This window comes from Mytilus galloprovincialis, chromosome 10, assembly GCF_965363235.1.
Source record: "Mytilus galloprovincialis chromosome 10, xbMytGall1.hap1.1, whole genome shotgun sequence".
NCBI lineage: Eukaryota > Metazoa > Mollusca > Bivalvia > Mytilida > Mytilidae > Mytilus > Mytilus galloprovincialis.
Window position 1 is genome coordinate 64,842,916 of NC_134847.1, and position 20,442 is coordinate 64,863,357.

The window sequence follows — 20,442 nt, forward strand, 5'->3', positions numbered from 1 at the left end:
TAGATGAATAACAATAATGACAATTTGTCACTAATCGACAATGGAAAATAAGGTTTGATGCCTGCCTTTACTTATAACATTATAACAGCAAAATACTATTTAAACAAACTATCGTTGAAACTATTTGGTTTCAAAAGGAAAAATTAGATACGTTAATTCTGAATACAACATCAAAAATTAAATGTCTTCAAACTGTCAAAGTATAGAAAATAATCAAATAAAACGTTTATTTTCACAAATCAATAAATCATACTGTTTTATGAAGTTTACTGTTCTGATCTTCTATAAAGGAGATCAAAATAGCCAAAATCAACAAACCGTTAATCTGAAACTTTGTATTAATTGATCCTTAAGCCAGTTCGAGAATATCATTCTTTTGTGTATTAGCAATATTGCCAGAGAATGGCATTCGAAGAATTAGCTAAGCATTGCTTCTCTTCATGGGCGGCGAAAAATTATTTTGTACTATAATCATTTGTTGGCTTCCTTATTCTAAAGAGAAAGCTGATGGTTTTATTATTTTTCTTTTATATGTTTTGATCGTTATATCAGAATGTTACTAGGCACACACACGAAACACGATCACAGAAGGGTAAAAAAATGGAAAAATAAATGGAAATTATATTGAAATCTCAAAATAAAAGAGGTTGAATTGAAGGGTTATGTTATATATAATATTTGAAAGATATATGGGGCATTCGAATACTAGCTCCCTTTTTTAAATAAAAAGATTTTTTTTGAAAATAGATTGAATGTATTTGAGAAATATTAACAAAAACAATTGAAAAACTCTCCAAATGCAGAAAAAAAAATAGAAATATAATTGACATACAACCTGGACTTCAATGAGGTTTAAAAAGACCAAAGAAAAAAACATGAAGATGAGGACTCTCTACTGGTCTTGGTACAGACACCTCCTTTGAAAATAGTGCATTAAAAATATTTTTGTTAAAAACTCCTACATTTGTATAAATTGCGGTTTTGTTACAGAAAGAGTTGCAATTTCGAAAAAGAAAAAAAATACAAAAACCTTATTCGAACAAAGATACACATCTCACACTCAAATAAATTTCGTCAGAAATTAGCATAAACACTGTTTGGTCTGTAAATTTGAATTAGCAACTGTTCATCTTCAGTGGGATTCGAACCCCTGTTTCTGTGACATTGCGTGTGCGCAAAGCGTCTTTTGTGGCTTTTGGTAGGCGAGTAATGTTTTTCAAATCCTCTTTATCGAAGTTTAGAAGATAGTGGTATTGAACAATGTATCAACCTGCTATAGATGTTCCCACACTCGGTGATCCTTCCTTCATGAAATGAATGATACCAAATTATGACATATCTGACTTTACAGCTAAAATAACCGCCTATAATCATCATCATGACAACCGATGTGAAAAAATATGATTTTTTATTTACAAGCTACGATGTTATTTTTAGACAAGCTTTAAAATATTTCAAACTCCAAATTAATTAGTGATTTATTAACGTCATAATCCCTATTAAACTCTGGATAACCCAAAGCGATATTAATCCAGACCAGCCTTCTTGATACTATAAGAAAAAGTTATGCAGTAAGCCAAAAGTTATTGCATATAGACGACGGTTCTTATCCTAATACTAATGTTATTAGCAGCTTAAAAACCATGGTTTACGTCAATAATCTATCAAATATATCCAATTAAGTTATTTAACTTATAGTCAAAGATCAGGCAGGTGGTCACTGAGCTTTCTACGCGGTTTTAACCACAGAGCTAAAAATGTTACCGTTTTTTAACGTTATAAACGATATATCATATTGTTGAAAAAGAATATTTATGAACTCAAATGTAATGTTTCATTCATTCTGATTTAAATAAAGGCAACAGTAGTATACAAATGCTTGAATGTGATAAATCAATTGAGAGAAAACATATCCGGGTTACAAAATAGAACTGAAGGAAACACATCAAATCAGCGGGGACTTTCTATATCAAATATAAGAGGAAAACAACCAAACAAAAGAAACACTAAAATGCAATTAACAAAAGACAAAACGACAATACAACACACACAGACACGAACTATAAGAGAACAAGTGCTATTTTCCTGACTTGGTACAGGACATTTTAAGAGAAAATGTTGGGCTGAACCTGGTTTTATGGCTAGACTAACCTCTATGCCAATGCTTCTATGCTTCTATGCTTCTATGCCAATGTTAAATATAAAACTAAAATGACATTACATGACAGGACTACAATACAAATAAATGGAAGAACATTCAGGACAGAGAAATACACAAATAAACGTTAACATACTATAGAACATTACGATATGCTTATAGTTATTAAAGGTACCAGGCTTATAACTCAATACGCGGATGCGTGTTTCGTCTACATAAGACTCATCAGTGACACTCAGGTCAAAATAGTGATTCAGCCCCCAATATGCACTTGCGTTTGTAGGCCAGTCTGATTAAAACCAGTCCCCACTATCCATTTGTGTTTGTGAATAGTGGGGGCTGGTTTTAATCATAATGTGTTTCAATGTAAATCTTACAAATTTACAAAATTCGAAAATTTTGGAGATTTTGATAACTTTCAAATAAAAATATCAATCTTCTTCATGTGCATGTAAAAATAAGAAGGCGAGCGGTAAATTGCCAATGAGACAACTCTCCACCAGTGAACAAATTAATAGCAACCATTAAAAAGCCCTTCAATGACAAATATAAACGAGAAAACTGATTAATGTTAAACTAAATTTATAGAATTTAGACTGGGTTTTGGTGACTTTGGCCATGCACTAGATTTCATAACAGTACAAAAACTAGTCAGCTGACAAAGGTGCGCAATAAATTCCCATAACAAAAAAACACAACTTGTCGACAACATATATACAATGTTTATAAATCTGGTGAGATATATGTTTGTATATTTATGTATAACCTATGTTTATCTATTATCTAATTGATTGATTGTTGGTTGCTTAACGTCCAGTGGCAAATGTTTATTGTCTCGTTTTCAATCCTATAATTTTAGATTTTAAACCAATAAAATATATCATCTTGTCCTTAAGAGTATGAAACTGTTTGGAGTAACCCATAAAACTTGACAAATCTTTGATGGTCCATATATAGATATAGGAAGATATGGTGTGAGTTGGGATGTTATAAATCAACTCTCCATCCAAATAAAAATTTATAAAAGTAAACCATTATAGGTCAATGTACGGCCTTCAACACGGAGCCTTGGCTCACACCGAACAAAAAGCTATAAAGGGCCCCAAAATTACTAGTGTAAAACCATTCAAACGGGAAAACCAACGGTCTAATCTATATAAAAAAACGAGAAACGAGAAACACGTATAAATTACATAAACAAACGACAACTACTGTACATATTCCTGACTTAGGACAGGTGCAAACATTTGCAGCAGGATTAAACGTTTTAATGGTACCAAACCTTCTCCCTTTTTCTGAAACAATAGCATATGTTTAATTTATTCACTTTTTTTTCGAGTGAGTGGGGTATTTTTGTCATTTCTTGTGAAAATAAGAAAAATTGTGAAAACCCTATTTTTTATATGACAGCTAGGTTACTCTTATAATTTAAAGATTATAAATTTGTTCAAAATAAAACTTCTTTAAATGATTCTTTGCTCTTCATCCTTAGAATAACACCATAAAAAGAGATTTACACCCATTTTTGTATAAGATAACTGAATGTAAATATTTAAATATGACCTTCTTAAATCTTATTATGGATCAAGGACTTCTTATTGTTTCTAGTCTAATATTCAAGTACATTTCCCATCAGTTTGTTGATCTACTTCGTTTTAATATTTGACATAACCAGAAGATATTTTTGTAATTGATGCCAAATATTCTACTTTCACATAGATTATTTAGACATCAACCCCCGTCAGCATTTGTGCAAATATGAGAAAAACAGAGGCAAATACAAGAAAAACAAAAGTCACCTGGCTTATCAAACGACGGAATAGCCAGAGGCAAAATCTGTGTTTTGATTGGTTAATTTCAATTTAATCCTAAACGTGGTGATGGTAATCACATTAAAATGACACCACTGTTGGTTTATTGTTAATTTATATCCAAGATTCAAGATTCTTTATTTCTAAAACATCCACGATAACTACATTTGCCAAAATATGTTTGTCCAAGAATTGAATCGTTGTTTTGATTAAATCATGACTGTAATGATGCAATTAATTTGCTGTCGATTTATCAAATCAAACGATTACAAGCTCCATGTCGTATAGCTCAGCGTAGTTTTCATTTGGATATAGGGTTTATATTAAGCATCGAACAAAAGCAATTTAATTTTCATTCAAAAACAGCTTCTTACAATCTGATTTATTACACCCAACATGGAATTATTATATAACACCTCCATGATCCATGTAAATCTACTAAAGCTTTTTTCAAACACAATTTAATCGTGCATGGTGTCATTGCTGCGCGTGCTCCCTAAAAAAGCAACCACAGCGGACCAGCATTCAATTAAATGCAAGTAAAAAAAATGTATTTGATCATAATTTTTATATTTTGTGCGTTTTAGTCCTGAACGAGTTGACTATCGATGGCTTTTTGAGTTTTAAGTTACCGTGATTTTGTAAAAAAAAAAAAAAAATATGAATTGTCACGTTCACATTTTCGACCCTCTTCAGTTGCCTCTAAGTTTGAGTTGGAATCGTTTTGATTAATCTTTTAGTTTTCTTTAAAATGGTTCACAACTATTCGTGTATTCTCTTAACCAACTAGTCAGTGTTTGGCGAGTGTAGCACTTAAATAATAATGCTGAAAATTTTCCCAGCCACACTTTGATCTGAACAAAGAAAAAATGTTTGTTATTGGTTAGCCATCCACTAGGGAAAAGCTTAATTTATACATGTAGCAGCCAAATTATTGAATTTGCATTTCTCGATTGCAAATGAATTCAAAATAAGGTTCTTGAATTTCCATATTAGAGTATATCATCATCAAAAAATAGAAGAGTCTTTTTCAGTGAAGACATGTACAATGCGTCAGAACATATTTTAAAACTCATCATAGATACAAGGAGTAAATTTTTACTGGTTTATGAAATATAATGAAAACATTTTAATGTTGATTCTTAAAAGATTACATGCTGTATGGCACAGAAAGAACTAAAAAGACATGTTGCATCAATTCGAGACTGTTGTACTTTCCAGCCAACATGGTTATCTATATCATAAGTAGCCTATTGGGTTAAGCCACTCAATCGTGTCTTTCTATGTTGTGTTGTTGGACTATTGTTTCAGGATTGGGTGAAGCTTGGTGCCTATTTGAACGTTTAAACCTGTTGCAATTTTATTTTGCACCTGTCCTATAGGTCAAGAACCTGGTGTTCAGTAGTTGTTGTTTGTTGATCTGGTTCATAAGAGTTTTTATATGGATAAGAACTTTGGTTTTCCTGTTTGAATGGTTTTACACTAATAATTTTTTGGCCCTTTATAGCTTGCTGGACGGTGTGAGCCAAGGCTCCTTGTTGTGGACGTACTTTGACCTTTGATGGTTTACTTTTTCCAATTGTGAATTGTCTCATTGGCACTCATACCACATCTTCTGATATCTATTATGAGTATGAAATGAAATTATTACTTATTGTATTTATCTTGTGTGTGGTTTTGTTTTAGGAAAAAGACAATACCTGTACGCATTATGATTTTTAATACATTGGTTTTCTATTTTCTAATCATTTTTCACCTTGTTAGACACTTTTGCATGCATGGCCTAATTTCCGAAACCAACAAGTACATGCATAGCTTAACATTTCATGCAATTGAGAGAAAAAAATGTGATAGAAGTTATTTCAGATATTTCAAAATATGTCTTGTATTTTGTAGAAATATAAATGGTTTAAGAAACAACAAAGATTAAACTGAATCACAGTAAATCTACTTGAAAATAATATTCCAAAATCTAACAAAACTTAGCTCTTGAAACAATTTAAATCTACATTAAAGGTTTTGGTCGGTGAAGCTCCTTGGGAATCTTTCCTATATCTTGTCCTATATGTAACACCTGTGAAAAAGACATCAAAGCTATTATTTGCTAAATAACAAAAGAAACAAACATTATCATATCTAATTGAAAGTTTTAACAATATAACTTGTATAGACGTATACCAATTACCTGCAAGTTGTCTTCTAACTAAGTTGATGAAGTGGGATTATAAAACACAAATGGGATGTCTGCGTTACATATATATAATACTTTCTATCATTGCTATTGTGTATTGAAAAGACGGATCAACTGGTTAAGAGTGAGACAAGTGGCTAACGTATTTTCAGATGATGCGCCATCATTCCTATAGTCATTTTGTTTAAAACTTACAGATGGTTTAATCTATTTCTAATTGCCACTAAACGGCAGACATTGTCAAATGTGATTATTTTTAATCTGATACAAATTACCAGTCAGTCGTATAAGATAATCAAGGTTAGAATCTTATAACAAAATTAGTTCTTCAACTGTAAAGACACCAATTGTTTTCATCACTAATTTGTCTGGAAACACATGACGTTGCTTAAAGAATTTATCTCAAGAACTGTGAATATAGAAATAAGATTTAACAGTTTAATTGACAATGAGACAACTTTCCACTAGAAATTAAAGGATGCAAAAATAAGCAACCACATAAAGGTCACCGTACCGCCGTCAACAATGAGCAAAACACATACCCCATATATAGCTAGCTATATAAGACCTCAAAATAACAAATGAAACAATTGTACAATTTTTTTATTTACCTCATCCTTCATTGTGATTGAATGCGGGGAGATTGTTTAACCCATCTTGTGTTCGTGTACATGTCCCAATCCAGGAACATCGCCCGTGGTAATGTAGGTTGTCTTTTGTGCGATATCTTAATGTATTGTCATTTTTGTGAACTTGGACAAAACGACAGATCTTCGATTGTCTCTTCAAAGTCATTCCCAACTCTAAAAGCTTTACATATTGAATATATAGAAACAAGGCCACGAACCAAAGCTCCGTGTTGAAGACCGTACTTTGACTTATACTGGTTTACTTTTATAAATTGTTACTTTGATGGAGAATTGTCTCATTGGCATTCATACCACATCTTCTTATATCTTTACTAAGTTGATACTAATGCATTACTTTCTTTTATATATACACAAGGAGATGTGCTTAGATTGCCTGAGAGACAACTTTCCAACAGAAACAAAGGGACAAGGATGAATACAACTATATCTATAGGTAACCGGGGGGCCTTCAGCAATAAGCAAATCCCGCATCGTGTACAACTCTTTAAAATGATACGGAATGACAAAATGTGAAATAATTTAAAAGAGAAAGCAATCGACCGAATTTGTACTAAAACACCATAAATGTAACATAACTACACTTTACAAAAAACCATCACAGGTACATGACCCCATGGACGAGGCCTCACATACATGTTCATTGATGCTGAAGCTATGTATATTGAATATCATTGACGTATAACACAAATGAAAATCAGAAAAATCTGCAAGGGTTCTAGTTTGAAGACACCCCTACAATAGTCTGGAATAACGCCCTTTGTATCGGCTCGCGACATTTGTAGCATGCAAGACTATATGTAAAATTGTATTGATATTCTGTTGCTCTGAAATGCTGTATAATTAATTTAAAAGAGTAAAAAAGGAATTAAATGATTTTAAAAAATATCTTAGTGATGGGTTGTGCATCATCACGTCGATGCAGGTTAAATTTTGCATAAAAAACCCGTTTTTCTGAGTAGATAAATTTCATTTAATAGATAGATTTTAATCCCACAAGTTATAGCGGTTTACCTTTACAGCTATGTAAGTAAAACAGAGAAATTAAATTTATAACAATCAATAGTAACTGCATTTAAATTATTTTAAGGGTAGTGGAATTTATCTATCTTCTTCAATACCATAACAAAATGATCATACTCATATTTTGCTTTTTTGAATTTGCGCAAATTTTATAAATCTAAATTCAAATTTAAATTTCAGTATAAATAGAAAATAACATTGATTCATTGTTGGTTGTTTAACGTCCAGTGACAATTATTAGAAAATAACAATTAAATCTATTAATAATAATATTATATGAATCAATTAAACGATAAATACTATTTCCATTCTCAATGTTGTTAAAAACATACGATGCAACGTAATAATAATTATATTAAATATAAAATTTATAACAGTGTTTATTAATTGTTCTTACGATTTTCCAGATATAAAGTCTAGTACAATGAATCTAATTTTATCCTATTAAAAAAAACCATTTTTCTACATCTGTATTTGTAAAATACCCGATTATAAAGCATAAAAGTGAAAGGATATTTAATTTAAATCTCTGAACTGATACAGCTTTATCCTTATCAATATTTAGTTAAGGTAACAGGAGGGTAGATCATCTACAATATATTGTATTCTATTGACAAATCAAATGCAAACAAATTTTCACCTGTCCTTAAAACGACTCGTTACAATGCCTCTAATACGCAACACCTTTGTTGTAAAACAGCCAATCGCTCGTCGATTTGACTCGGGTATTCAAAAGGAATAATAAAACGGGTAGTCAATCAAATAGCATTTTAAAAAGTGTGAATAACAAAAACGTTTGGTCATTTTATAAAGTTAGTCAAGGGACTTCGGACATTTAAATCCACTTTCTATGGACTTATAACAAGTGATAAAGTTTAATATTTGGTTTCATCAACAGACTTAAAGCTGACAGCATCCATGATGAATAAACCTGCAGGAACTTCTAGTAAGTAGAAGTAAAGTACATAGGTAGTCATATAAAACAAAACGGTTCGTACTTACTAATTGCTTTTATTAACTTTAAAGGTAATGATTTCAACAGATCTATGATGACAACTTTGGGTGGTTTTTTTTCTTTTGATAAACAGGAACATATACAATGTTTTATTCTTCATGAATCTTAACTGAAAAAAAAATTAGTCTGAAGAGTAAGTCTTTTTTAAAATAAAAACAAAAATACAATTTAAATGCAAAAAATTGCTCTCTGGCAAAAAATAAAAAACTTAAAAAAAACAAGGAATAAAAGCAATCTCACTAGCTCTATATTTACTAAGAGCTCTAATATTTACTAATAATTTATACAAATACATAAAAATACTGATACGGAAAATAGTCAAATACAGTTTTATCTGAGTTGATAATTTGATGCAGCTTTTGACTCTTCTGGAGTGTTGTCTCATTGGCAATCACACTACATCTTCTTATTCTTATATATAAGAACAATACATATTTTAGGTGGAAGTAAACCGTTAAAATCAGAACATTTTATCAATATAACAGCAATAAGTTGTCAATCTGCAATTCTATCTTTTATCCACAATATTAACATGTATGTAACAGCACATATTAACTTTTGAAACTTAGTTCAATTACTATCTGTAAGAAATATTAAAGAATTAAATAATCTGGGTAAATACCTGTATGAGGCAGAGAAAATCCGTAACACTTAATTTTTTTGTTAAATGTACTTTTATTACCAATGTAAATTGTATGCCAAACTCCGCTATATATTAATGCTGTATATGTCTATGTAAACTGTATAATTTGTGTATCTGTTTAATTCTATGAGCTGTATATTTGCTTACGGAATAAAGAATTATTATTTAGGGAGTTTGAAAGATGTGTCAATTAATTTTATTTTGAATTGCAATTAGATTATATTGAACAGTAATATTTTATATAAAAAAAACATTTCTTGCCTATTTTAGAAGAACATTTTTGGTTTTATACCTGCAATAAATATCTTTACCATTTTTTTAATTTTAAATAAAGCATATTGTATTGTACTGCGTTTATATTATGCTTTTTAATTGTGATTTCATGATTTTGTGCAAGCTTATCTGATGCTCTTATGTTAAACATAGTAGTACAATGTATATATATTAAAGTAAATGAATCTTTATCACTTTGTAACTGATTGAAATTAAGTTATATGTTGCTTTTTTATGACTGATAGACTAGTAGTTCAAAGATAGAAAACGACGTTTTTGCGTATATATATTTTCGTTTTTGCTCTCCTTTTTTGGGGATAAATTTCCTTTAAAATTTCTTTCTCGTCCAGTTTTCTGCTTATTAAGTATACTTTTTGGATCCTAGATGCTATGTCAACAAATGTGTATTTGAATACGTAAGCCTTTATCTAATTATTGTCTACTTAACATCTTAGTATATCCAGGGGCATGTCCATTTCGTACGAAAAAGCAAAGTTTGCCAGAACCATTTAACAAAACATGCAAACTTAACTTTTCAACATGAAGGGAGTCCTTTCATCTGGAAAGTGTTTACCTCACATTAAAATAGGATAATAGAATCCAGAGACATATACGTAGACATCGACTCCGGAAAGTCAGTTCAACTACAAAAGAAATTAAAGGAAGTCCAAAGGAAATTAACAAGATAATTGAAATAACAAATTGTACTTAATTATCTTTGCACGCGAGCACATTATTTGCAGACGATAAAGTTTACTGCTTCTTTAAGTCGTCATAGACACCACTAGAGGATTTAGAAGGCTTTTTTCTAAATTTTGTTTGCATCATAACGACCAAATTATAATCAAATGATTGGACAAAATGTATATATTTTGTAACATCAAAGGTGTAGAGATTGCACCATAAGAGTACACAAATTAAAAGTACTTTGATCATTTAAAGCCATTTCTTATTATTTAAAGTAAGTAAAAATGTGCTTTTAGTACAATTAAAAAAAAATACAAAAATCTGTTAATTCGGTGCAGTACAAAAGATAGGGGGAAAAGAAGAAAAAAGCAATGGTCTAATATTGTATTATATTTGACTTTTTTTTTTATTAATTAATTAATTTATTTATTCTATACATATATAATTTTAATCTGTGTATTAATTATGTAGCATACATATAGTATTTCTGTGATTTAGTTTTTTTTAAATCTAATTTTTGTAGTACAATTTATAAAATGTATTTTTTTTTTGGTAAAGTCTTAAAAAAATAAATGACAATTTTCTGCACTTGAGCTATCATTTAAAGGCAATTGTCATTGAATAAGCCTCTACGACACGTTGAGTAATATTTGTACTTGAATTTTTATTTGAATCGAGTTGAAAATTAAATATTTTTGTAGACTGGCAAAAGAGGATCATAGGTGTTAAATAATTTTGCCTTTTTGACTGTGGATTGGTGTAAATCTATTATTTTGAAAAACAGATATTAATTTGTTACATTGCAATCGTGTCCTAACTAAGCGGCTTTGAATCTACTGTACATTAAAAGAGTCAACCCTTATATCCCCTTTGAAAGAACTGTCGTAATACACTAAAAATTTACACCAATATAAATGACCAATTTGTGGATTTGACACGTTCTACGTTAATCAAATTGTCGACTTTTAACAAATTGTTTCAAATAACGTGACAATGGTGAATACATTGGATAACATACAAAAAACATGTGTTTAATTCGGGAATTTTAAATGAAATAAATTCCTCGAAAGATAAAATAATTGTAACACCTGCCTGAAAAAGTAAAAATTACTTCAATGTCATAAAGATGATTCTTCTGAAATACATTGGAAAGTAAATGTCAAATATTTGAAGATGGTTGCAATATAACGTTGACATTGTCATTAAACGATTACTTAATAAATGACTGTGTCTAAATTGAAATTTTCGTCTTTGTTATTATGCTACACAATAATTTATGTCTATGGGTCTTTGAATTTATTAATTTTAAGTAAACACATGTATTACATTGCTAACGTTTATGCAATATCGAAATGACTTATGCTATTAGTTATTGTTATATGTTATGTAAAACACAAATCTGCAGGATGAAAATTATAACTGACTGTGAGAGAGAAACTCTTAGGAGTAGTTAAGTTCTTTAAATACCCTCCGTAGTGGTAGTTTGATTATTATCAAATGGATTTCACTGTTGGTAATGTTTTTAAATAATAGAAGACATAGCAATGTGATGCAAAAGAAATTATCTTAAAAACGGAAATAAAAATTGGTGCAAAAGTAAATATAATATGTTTTTTTTCCTGGGACTATTATAGTCTCAGTTATAATCTGATCAAACAAACATATCATTCAAATTTCCCATTTAATTGGCTTGCTTCTTATTATCTCTGCAAATGCCTGTACCAATTTCTGGTTGTAATGTTCGGTCGTTAGTTTTGTTTTGTTCTATTCAATGATATGTTATGGTCTTTGCTCTATTCATGGACTTTACAGAATCATAACTCTGGGTTCATTTATTAATTCCTAAACGATATCTTATATTAAAATAAAAAGATTATCAGCCGTTACTGTAGTATATCTCTTCATAATCACAAATGAAGCTATCTAAAACTATACTTTCGAATTTAGATCCGAAAAAAAACTTTCGTTGTCAAATTTTTACTTTTCCAAGATAATAATTTTAAATGCTCGCTTCAAAAGCGAAAAACAGGAAGACGGTATAAGCCTTCACTGTGTATGTTTGAGGGAGATTAACTTTTAACCTTACAAGTGATATATTAGTGGAGTTATCACGCCATTAAAGGATGTTTACATAATTTATAGGAATACGAACCTAATTATATTGACGAAGATTAAATACCAAAACTTTAAATTAAATAATAAATCTATAACATATACATTTATACCAACCAAGAAATCACAACGTCATGACAGTTGAGGACATTATTTTTGTGATTCTTCTTTAGAGGATACTATGTGACAAGACAAAGTTGTCTGTTTTAAGAACATGCAATAAATACCATTTAATCTTCTATAGAATATATATTGTCACATAAGTACAGTATTTCATTTCATAAAATACACAATCGGACCATGTTGTTTTCTATGGAATGTCGTTGTTTAAGATTTGCGTTTTTTTTAACATTATGGGTTTCTGATTGTTGAATTTGATTTGATATTATACAAATTTTCATTTCATTATACTTAGAAGGCTTCAGATTTTACTAACACATGTAAATCGTCTTAAAGGTAACTTCCCGACTGTTCGTTACAGAATATATGTGTCACATTTGAACACAAATATGTTCCATTTGTCGTACATGTATCCACAATCCTGTCCTCAATTTCTGATTCTGATGGGTTTTTTTTTGCGTTGTTCTGATTGCTCAATCTTGTCTTTTGAATCAGCTTTGGCCATTTTTTGCGTTGTTCTGATTGGTCAGTCTTGTCTTCTGAATCAACTTTGGCCACTTAAAATGGGTTTTCTCTATGGTATATCTAAAGTACAATTTCTCAATTATAATAACAGGATTTTCTTTCAAAATTTGCATTCCATTATTGTCGAATATTTAAACAAATTCGACCGCCTAGGTTTTTCATAGAGTGATAGAAAAATGACTATACACTTTATATAATTTCTCTGACCATTAACCTTTCTTCTAGATACCTTACTTTTTTTCATTTGAACTTTGGTTAAACAAGTTTTAACAGATATTTTCTTCCCTTTGCAGGTCGTATATTAACAGATGTACCATGTAAAGTTTGTCAAGACCACTCTTCAGGGAAACATTATGGAATATATGCTTGTGATGGGTAAGTCTATTTTTAACTGTAGAAGAAATATTTTTTATCAATATTAATTTCAACACATCAAAACATAACTGTGCATACTTTCGTACTTTGAAAATCGTCATTCAAATCGAAATAAATGAGAAATCCAATATATAGAAACTAAAGAAATGATACTAAAATTTTCGAAGTTAGAAATATCATTTTTTGGAAAATTTATTTCACAATCAATTAGTAATTTTATTTAAAACTTGCTTCATTACAATAAAAGAATCTGCTTACGGAATGCATTTTTAAAGTAAATTCCAGTTTGAAACTTTTAAGGGAATATAAACAAGTATACATTTGACTATAAACGGTACTGTTTGACTTTGTTATCATACGGTCGCGTGTTTGTCACATTCGGTGGTTGTTGATATACTATAATAGTTGACTTGCTGATTTAACGTAACTTTAATCTTTTACAGGTGTGCTGGATTCTTTAAGGTACGTTCTGTAACTTTGTTTTAATTTCCTACATAAAATAAAAGTAGATGTCTATGTTTGTCAAGAGTATAAAGTAACAAATTCAAATATTTGTCTGACCCGAGAACCATACAAACACATGGTTGTTGACTCCTGTTCATAAAGAAATATTCCAGAAATGAATCTGTTGCATCCTGGTGCATTAAGTGTTTATTATCTACCGAGGATTGCTTTTGATGCAGTCAGTGTCCGCATTTTACCTTTCCGGGGACCAACCCTGTTCCTATTTTCTGAAGTTTTTAACCAGGATCATTTTTCCTCTCAACGTATTTCGAAAAGAGAACAACCATTTATCATGATTATTTTAGATAGTTTATTCACGCACTTATCAATTTATCAACTTAAAATTAATCTGATATCTCATATGGGATAACCATTTATCATCCTTCTGATGTGCATCTTCAAATAAGGTGTTGAAAATAAAATAACTGCAGGATCATCATACCAAAGGTTTTAAAAAGATTTCAAAGTCTTCTTTTATTATCTAATAAAAGGCTTAAACACTATGAATTTATCCCGATCATAACTTTTCGTCCCTTTTTAGGCTTATATTTCATACAAAAGTCAACATTTAACCAATTTGTAACTCGTTAAACTCAAATAACCACTATATGGTATTAGGGTTTAATCGATACGCCAAAATCTCGTGTCAACGATAATCCACGAGTTTTGATGTCTTAATCCTGTTTTCTTTCATGTTGGTGAAAATAGCTTTATTCCTTAGTTAGAAAGTCACATTAATTCACATTCGTTTTATGATAAAATTTCAGTATCTGTATAATTTCATTAAACATTTAATATTTTACAACTTTTAAATTAATAAAACGGTGGAAAACTTTAAAATGTACATAATTGCAATTTGCAAATTCTCCAGTTAAATATTTTAGAATACGGCATAAACATTTCCTTTTCTCTTACAGAGGTCTATAAGACGAAACAGGCAATATGTATGCAAATCGAGAGGACAGGGCGCTTGCCCAGTAGATAAAACTCACAGAAATCAATGTCGAGCCTGCCGGCTAAAGAAATGTGTAGATGCAGGAATGAATAAAGATGGTATGTTTACAAACATTTTACCTCGCACTTCTTAAAAAGGAATATAATGAAGAATTATCACTATACTTTGTAATATGTCTTTGATGCTGGTGAAGGCTGGTGAAAATCAGTCCTCAAATTGACTCTTTTTTTTCTGAACTGGTTTTTGTTATTTTTTCTCAAAAAAAATATTGATGATGATCGATAGACAATAAACGCAGGTACAAACAATGCATTTTATCTGATCAAAAATTTTCAAACCATACTTGAACTGACCTTCTAACAAAAACAACAGTAACGAAAAAAAAAACACAAAAAAACAACAACAGCAATAAAGTAAAACTATCAATAATACCATTAATGATTATAGCCATTGTAATTATCATCACTATACTTTAATGTGTTTATACTTTAGCTGTTCAACATGAACGTGGTCCTAGAAATTCAACAATTAGAAGACAAGTTGCAATGTATTTGAAAGAGTCAAGTGAATATAACGCAATGATGATGCACTCTGCTTATCGACCGCCATATCTAACCGGATGTATGGGTATTGAACCAATCCAAGAACACATTGCTGCATATTCACCTTCTGGACCGCCATCACCGGTCACGCCAGGATCGATTTGTCAACCAACTCCAAAAGTAAGTACTGGTATAGCTTGTATTCCAATAAGATCATACATAAAATTCATAACCCAGTTTTATGGTACTATAAAACATCCTATTTTTCTGTGATTGTTCGACGAGTTGTGACATACATAGATAAAGCTGAAAACCATTTTTTAAAATGAATTCTAGTATAAAATTGAAACTTCTGTTTGAACTGAACTGAGTATCAATTATGTCAGACGAGTGCTATGTTAAATAATTCATAACTTTTGTTTTTCATTTTCAGTATCCACATGAACTAATGCCTGCTGTATATCCAATGGCTAGCCCAGATGCTATATGTGAAGTAGCTGCCAGACTTCTCTTTATGAGTGTAAAATGGACAAAAAGTGTACCAGCTTTTGTTGGTTTACCTTATCGTGATCAAGTTTTATTATTGGAAGAAGGATGGAGGGAGCTATTTGTGTTAGGTGCTGCTCAGTTTCAGCTGCCACTCGAGCCTGGTGCTCTTTTAGCTAGTGCAGGTAGGCAAAACATATAAGATTGAAGAGCTTTTCGACATAGTTCTAACGCTTTTACGAAAAAAAATATATTGTATTTTCAAATAAAAGGTATCGATTGTATTTGCAATAATTTCCTCAATAACCTAAAAACATAGACTAAATGATTAATTAAAAGCTCAGGTGAATACAACGTTTGTGCAAGATTATTACCCACTTGATTAGTTTTAGAACATTTCATACATTGTTTTAGATGTTTATAGTTTTAAAAAAAAACCCAAAAAATCCACACAAATTACATTTCCAATTTCAGGAGTGTCTGCAGAAGACTCAACATCAGAGAAGGTTGTGAACTTGATGACAGAAATAAGAGCATTCCAAGAAATTATTGGCAAACTAAAAAGTCTGCAAGTTGATCCGACAGAGTACGCCTGCTTGAAAGGAATAGTGTTATTCAAAACAGGTAATTTTTAACATATTTTTAAACAACTTTGATTATGCTATACTCATTGAATCAAATTATATAATATAGTTATATTGATATTGTCATATTGGTTTTAATCCATATAATTACATTAGATGTATGTTTCATTATAATATTTTATTCTAATTGGCTAACTGCACATCACGTGTTATTCCGTAAGCAGTTGCATTGCTCAATACAACTTTTCACTCATGATAACACGTGCTCCAACAATAAAGTGCACAGGTGAATTAAATAATAAAATATATAAAATTCGTGTTTTCATGATCATAGCTAAAAAATGTAATTATAAGTATTGAATGCTTCTTTTTGTAACTTTATAGGGTTGTAAAAGCGTTGACCGTGCGTACATTTTCAGAATGAAGCGCTTTCGCGCTTCATACAAAATGTACTTCGGTCAACGCTTTTACACCCCAATAAATTTACAAAAAGAAGCATTCAATTCTTAAATAAAAGATTTTGTTGACCATGAAACAAGCGATTTTTTTTTTAAATAACGATGTTTGTAACAGATGAACATTTTGTATCTATTATACATGTTCGATGTTTTCTTTTGTAGCGTTTCCAGATTCCAGTTCTTCAGACCCAAAAGTTTTAAGAGACTTTCATACCGTGGCCGGATTACAAGACCAGGCACAACTAACATTAAGTAAATACATTCAAACAACTTACCCATCACAGCCATTTAGATTTGGCAAACTGCTTTTATCAATACCAACCCTAAAAACAATATCATCAAACACCATTGCTGATCTCTTCTTTAGAAAGACAATAGGGCGTATACCAATCGAAAGGCTCCTTACAGATATGTTCAAATCTAGTGACTTTTGACCAATCAGATTAATGAGTCAATGATACCTTATCATAGTATGCAGTCCGCGATGGCGGTTCAGTGCGAAAGGGTTAGATCGTGCTGATAAAACTGAGAACAAACACCAAGCCTTGCACTGGTTTTGAGAATTATAAAAGGTTGGGAAACTGTCCAACAAATAGCAATACAAATATCCGGAATTTCTTTATATTATTTATGTTTATGCAATTTGTGTGTGAAATATATATACGGAAAAGGATGTTTGCTTTTTGAACTCAAATGATATGATGATTAGGTTTTAATTTTTCTATCATAGTTAGATCATATGATCAGTTTTTGAAATTAAACCAGACGAATTGAACTTTTTTTTTTATTTGTTTGCTCAAATAAATTAGTGCTTGAGTATACTAATTTTCTTGCTAATTCTTATGTGCTAATTTATGAACTGTGCATATTAGATGTTTTATTTTATGTGGTGCAGAAAAGTAGGGCGAATTTTACCATGATTTTGTGTTCACGTGATCAGTGCTGTATCATTTTTGTACATGTATATTTATGAGATAAATTATCATTCTATGCATAATTATTATACTTTTACAATTTTATACTATACATATTTCTATCATACAATCATTATTCAATCATTTAACCGATGTTATAGTCTGTATATATATATTATTTTCTTGTCACATTTTAATCAAAATTATACTTATATACTTGTTAAATATTGATGTTTTACGCGGGCTTATTATTTGAAAATTTGAATATTTACGTATTTTAGTAGACATTTTCTGAAGGTGACTTGGTACACACTTTTTTCTGACTTTAATTGGTGCAAACAGATCTTACAATTCATTTTATTTTATAGAATATTCGTTGATGAATCTCAGTGAATACGCATTATTCAATAGATCTATCTATTCGTATTGATGTTACATTTGTAATCACACTATCTATGCAATTAATTGTTATCATTTTTATCAAGTGAATAGGATAAATTTTTTGTTTGTTATTGCCTCTCTTTCATTTGTCAAGCCTCTTTTTCATTTGTTTAAACCTCTCTTGTTATCATTTTTATCAGGTGAATAGGATAACATTTTGTTTTTTATTGCCTCTCTTCAATTTGTCAAGCCTCTTTTTCATTTGTTTAAACCTCTCTTGTTATCATTTTTATCAGGTGAATAGGATAACATTTTGTTTTTTATTGCCTCTCTTCAATTTGTCAAGCCTCTTTTTCATTTGTTTAAACCTCTCTTGTTATCATTTTTATCAGGTGAATAGGATAACATTTTGTTTTTTATTGCCTCTCTTCAATTTGTCAAGCCTCTCTTTCATTTGTTTAAACCTCACTTTCATTTGTTTAAGCCTCCTTCTCATCTCTTCTAAATCGAAAAAAAATGTGATGTTTTTCTTCTTTGGTTACAATTTCTTTTCATCGTTATCCATATAAAAACATTGTTGTCGTTAATGTTAACCATCGGACAAATCAATGTTATCCTTTTATTACCATAAGTGTGGCGATTGTTTCAAGATCTTTTTTGAATATAAGTTTTAAAAAAAATTGCAAATCCACATGCAGAACAAGAAACACGAATATTAGTTAAATACAAGTTCCGAACACACTACGTTAGCTTCTCTGTTTCTTTCTTTGATTTTTATGATTCTATGATGTTAACTACATTACAAAAAATCCATTCACCTGATGTTTAAAACGTGTTTTTATTGGTGCACTAAAACACTTAGATCAGTTAGTTGAATTAAATTGCGAATCACAATCTTGAAGTGTTTGCGTGCAATATTTAGTACATTGTCATAAAGTCATAAGTCTCAGAGATATATGTGCTCAATTTTGTTAAATGCATAATTAATTGTTGTTAATAAAATATAAATATTGACATTGACTTGGTTTTTTTGTTGTTGGAATCATTTTGTTTGTATTGATCTATATAAGTGTTAGACTTATGCATATTTGTGATATGCAGGAACGTGTTGAACATAGTAGTAGATTCTTCTAGAAGACAACATCCGTGGTCTGAGACATACAAAACAAGAGAATGGCTTTTCCATTTAATGACTATATAATCCATTATGTTCCATTTAATGACTATATAATCCATTATGTGTAGGCACGTGCCTAATGTATCTTTATTCTCATACAGCCAACGCATTACATCAGTACAGAGATAACAAATACATCAAAAATATTTACAATATGCACAAAACAAGTGAGAAAGGTTACACGAGTTACAAGCCAGGAGTACAAACACATGTATTCATATTTTTTTTATAAAAGAGCAAAGCTTCTCCAGAACTGGTTTTCTTGTATTTGACAAAACCTCAGAGAATTAACTGTATTGATGTTTTGTGAAATATGCAGTCAAATACTCTTTTCGTTTCTGATTGAAAAAAATGCATTTAGATATATATTGCTAATAACACATCTGTATTGCTTCCTATGTGATTTTTTTTGCCAGCTTTTTCCAAAACATAACATTATTTATGATTTTTCGAAAATTGTAAATCATCAGCGTCTACTTTTTTTTAATTGCTCGGTAGAGAGAAATTGTTAAAAACAAATCAGTCAATTTTGATTTCTTTCTTGAAAGATAAAAAAAAATCGACGAAAATACTGAACTTCAAGGTAAATTCAAAAATGGAGAAGTCTAAAATAAAACCACTGACAAAATCAAACGTTACACCATAACAGAATCTCCTTCAACACCACTTCAATCTGATATCAAATCTGGGTACAAAAGATTGAAATTGGATTAAGTATTATATATAGATTCTTTCTTTTAAACAGTATAATACTGGTTGAATATAGTCATAGTCATTTCAAAACTAAATTCATTCAAATACTTAAACATTAATTAGCCTAAATTAAATTCTTGGAAGGAGTTTTGTGTTTGTGCCATCTGA

At 30.3% G+C, this 20,442-nt stretch overlaps 1 protein-coding gene across 1 annotated transcript; it reads left to right on the forward strand.

The window, feature by feature from the left end:
• The first annotated feature begins 8,604 nt into the window (after positions 1-8,604).
• On the forward strand, positions 8,605-19,420 carry LOC143048123 (nuclear receptor subfamily 2 group E member 1-like). Its single transcript, XM_076221602.1, has 8 exons — positions 8,605-8,776; positions 13,499-13,580; positions 14,024-14,042; positions 15,002-15,137; positions 15,532-15,761; positions 16,015-16,252; positions 16,542-16,691; positions 17,272-19,420. The coding sequence occupies exons 1-8, from the start codon at positions 8,749-8,751 to the stop codon at positions 17,541-17,543; spliced, it is 1,155 nt and encodes a 384-aa protein (XP_076077717.1). The 5' UTR covers positions 8,605-8,748; the 3' UTR covers positions 17,544-19,420.
• The last annotated feature ends 1,022 nt before the right edge of the window (positions 19,421-20,442 follow it).

Bases quoted from the DNA above. Each gene is read 5' to 3' on its own strand.
- LOC143048123 (XM_076221602.1), top strand. From the start codon at position 8,749: ATGATGAATAAACCTGCAGGAACTTCTA. The intron at 15,138-15,531 runs GTATGTTTACAA...TTTATACTTTAG, and splicing joins TGCAGGAATGAATAAAGATG to CTGTTCAACATGAACGTGGT. The intron at 16,692-17,271 runs GTAATTTTTAAC...TTTCTTTTGTAG, and splicing joins AATAGTGTTATTCAAAACAG to CGTTTCCAGATTCCAGTTCT.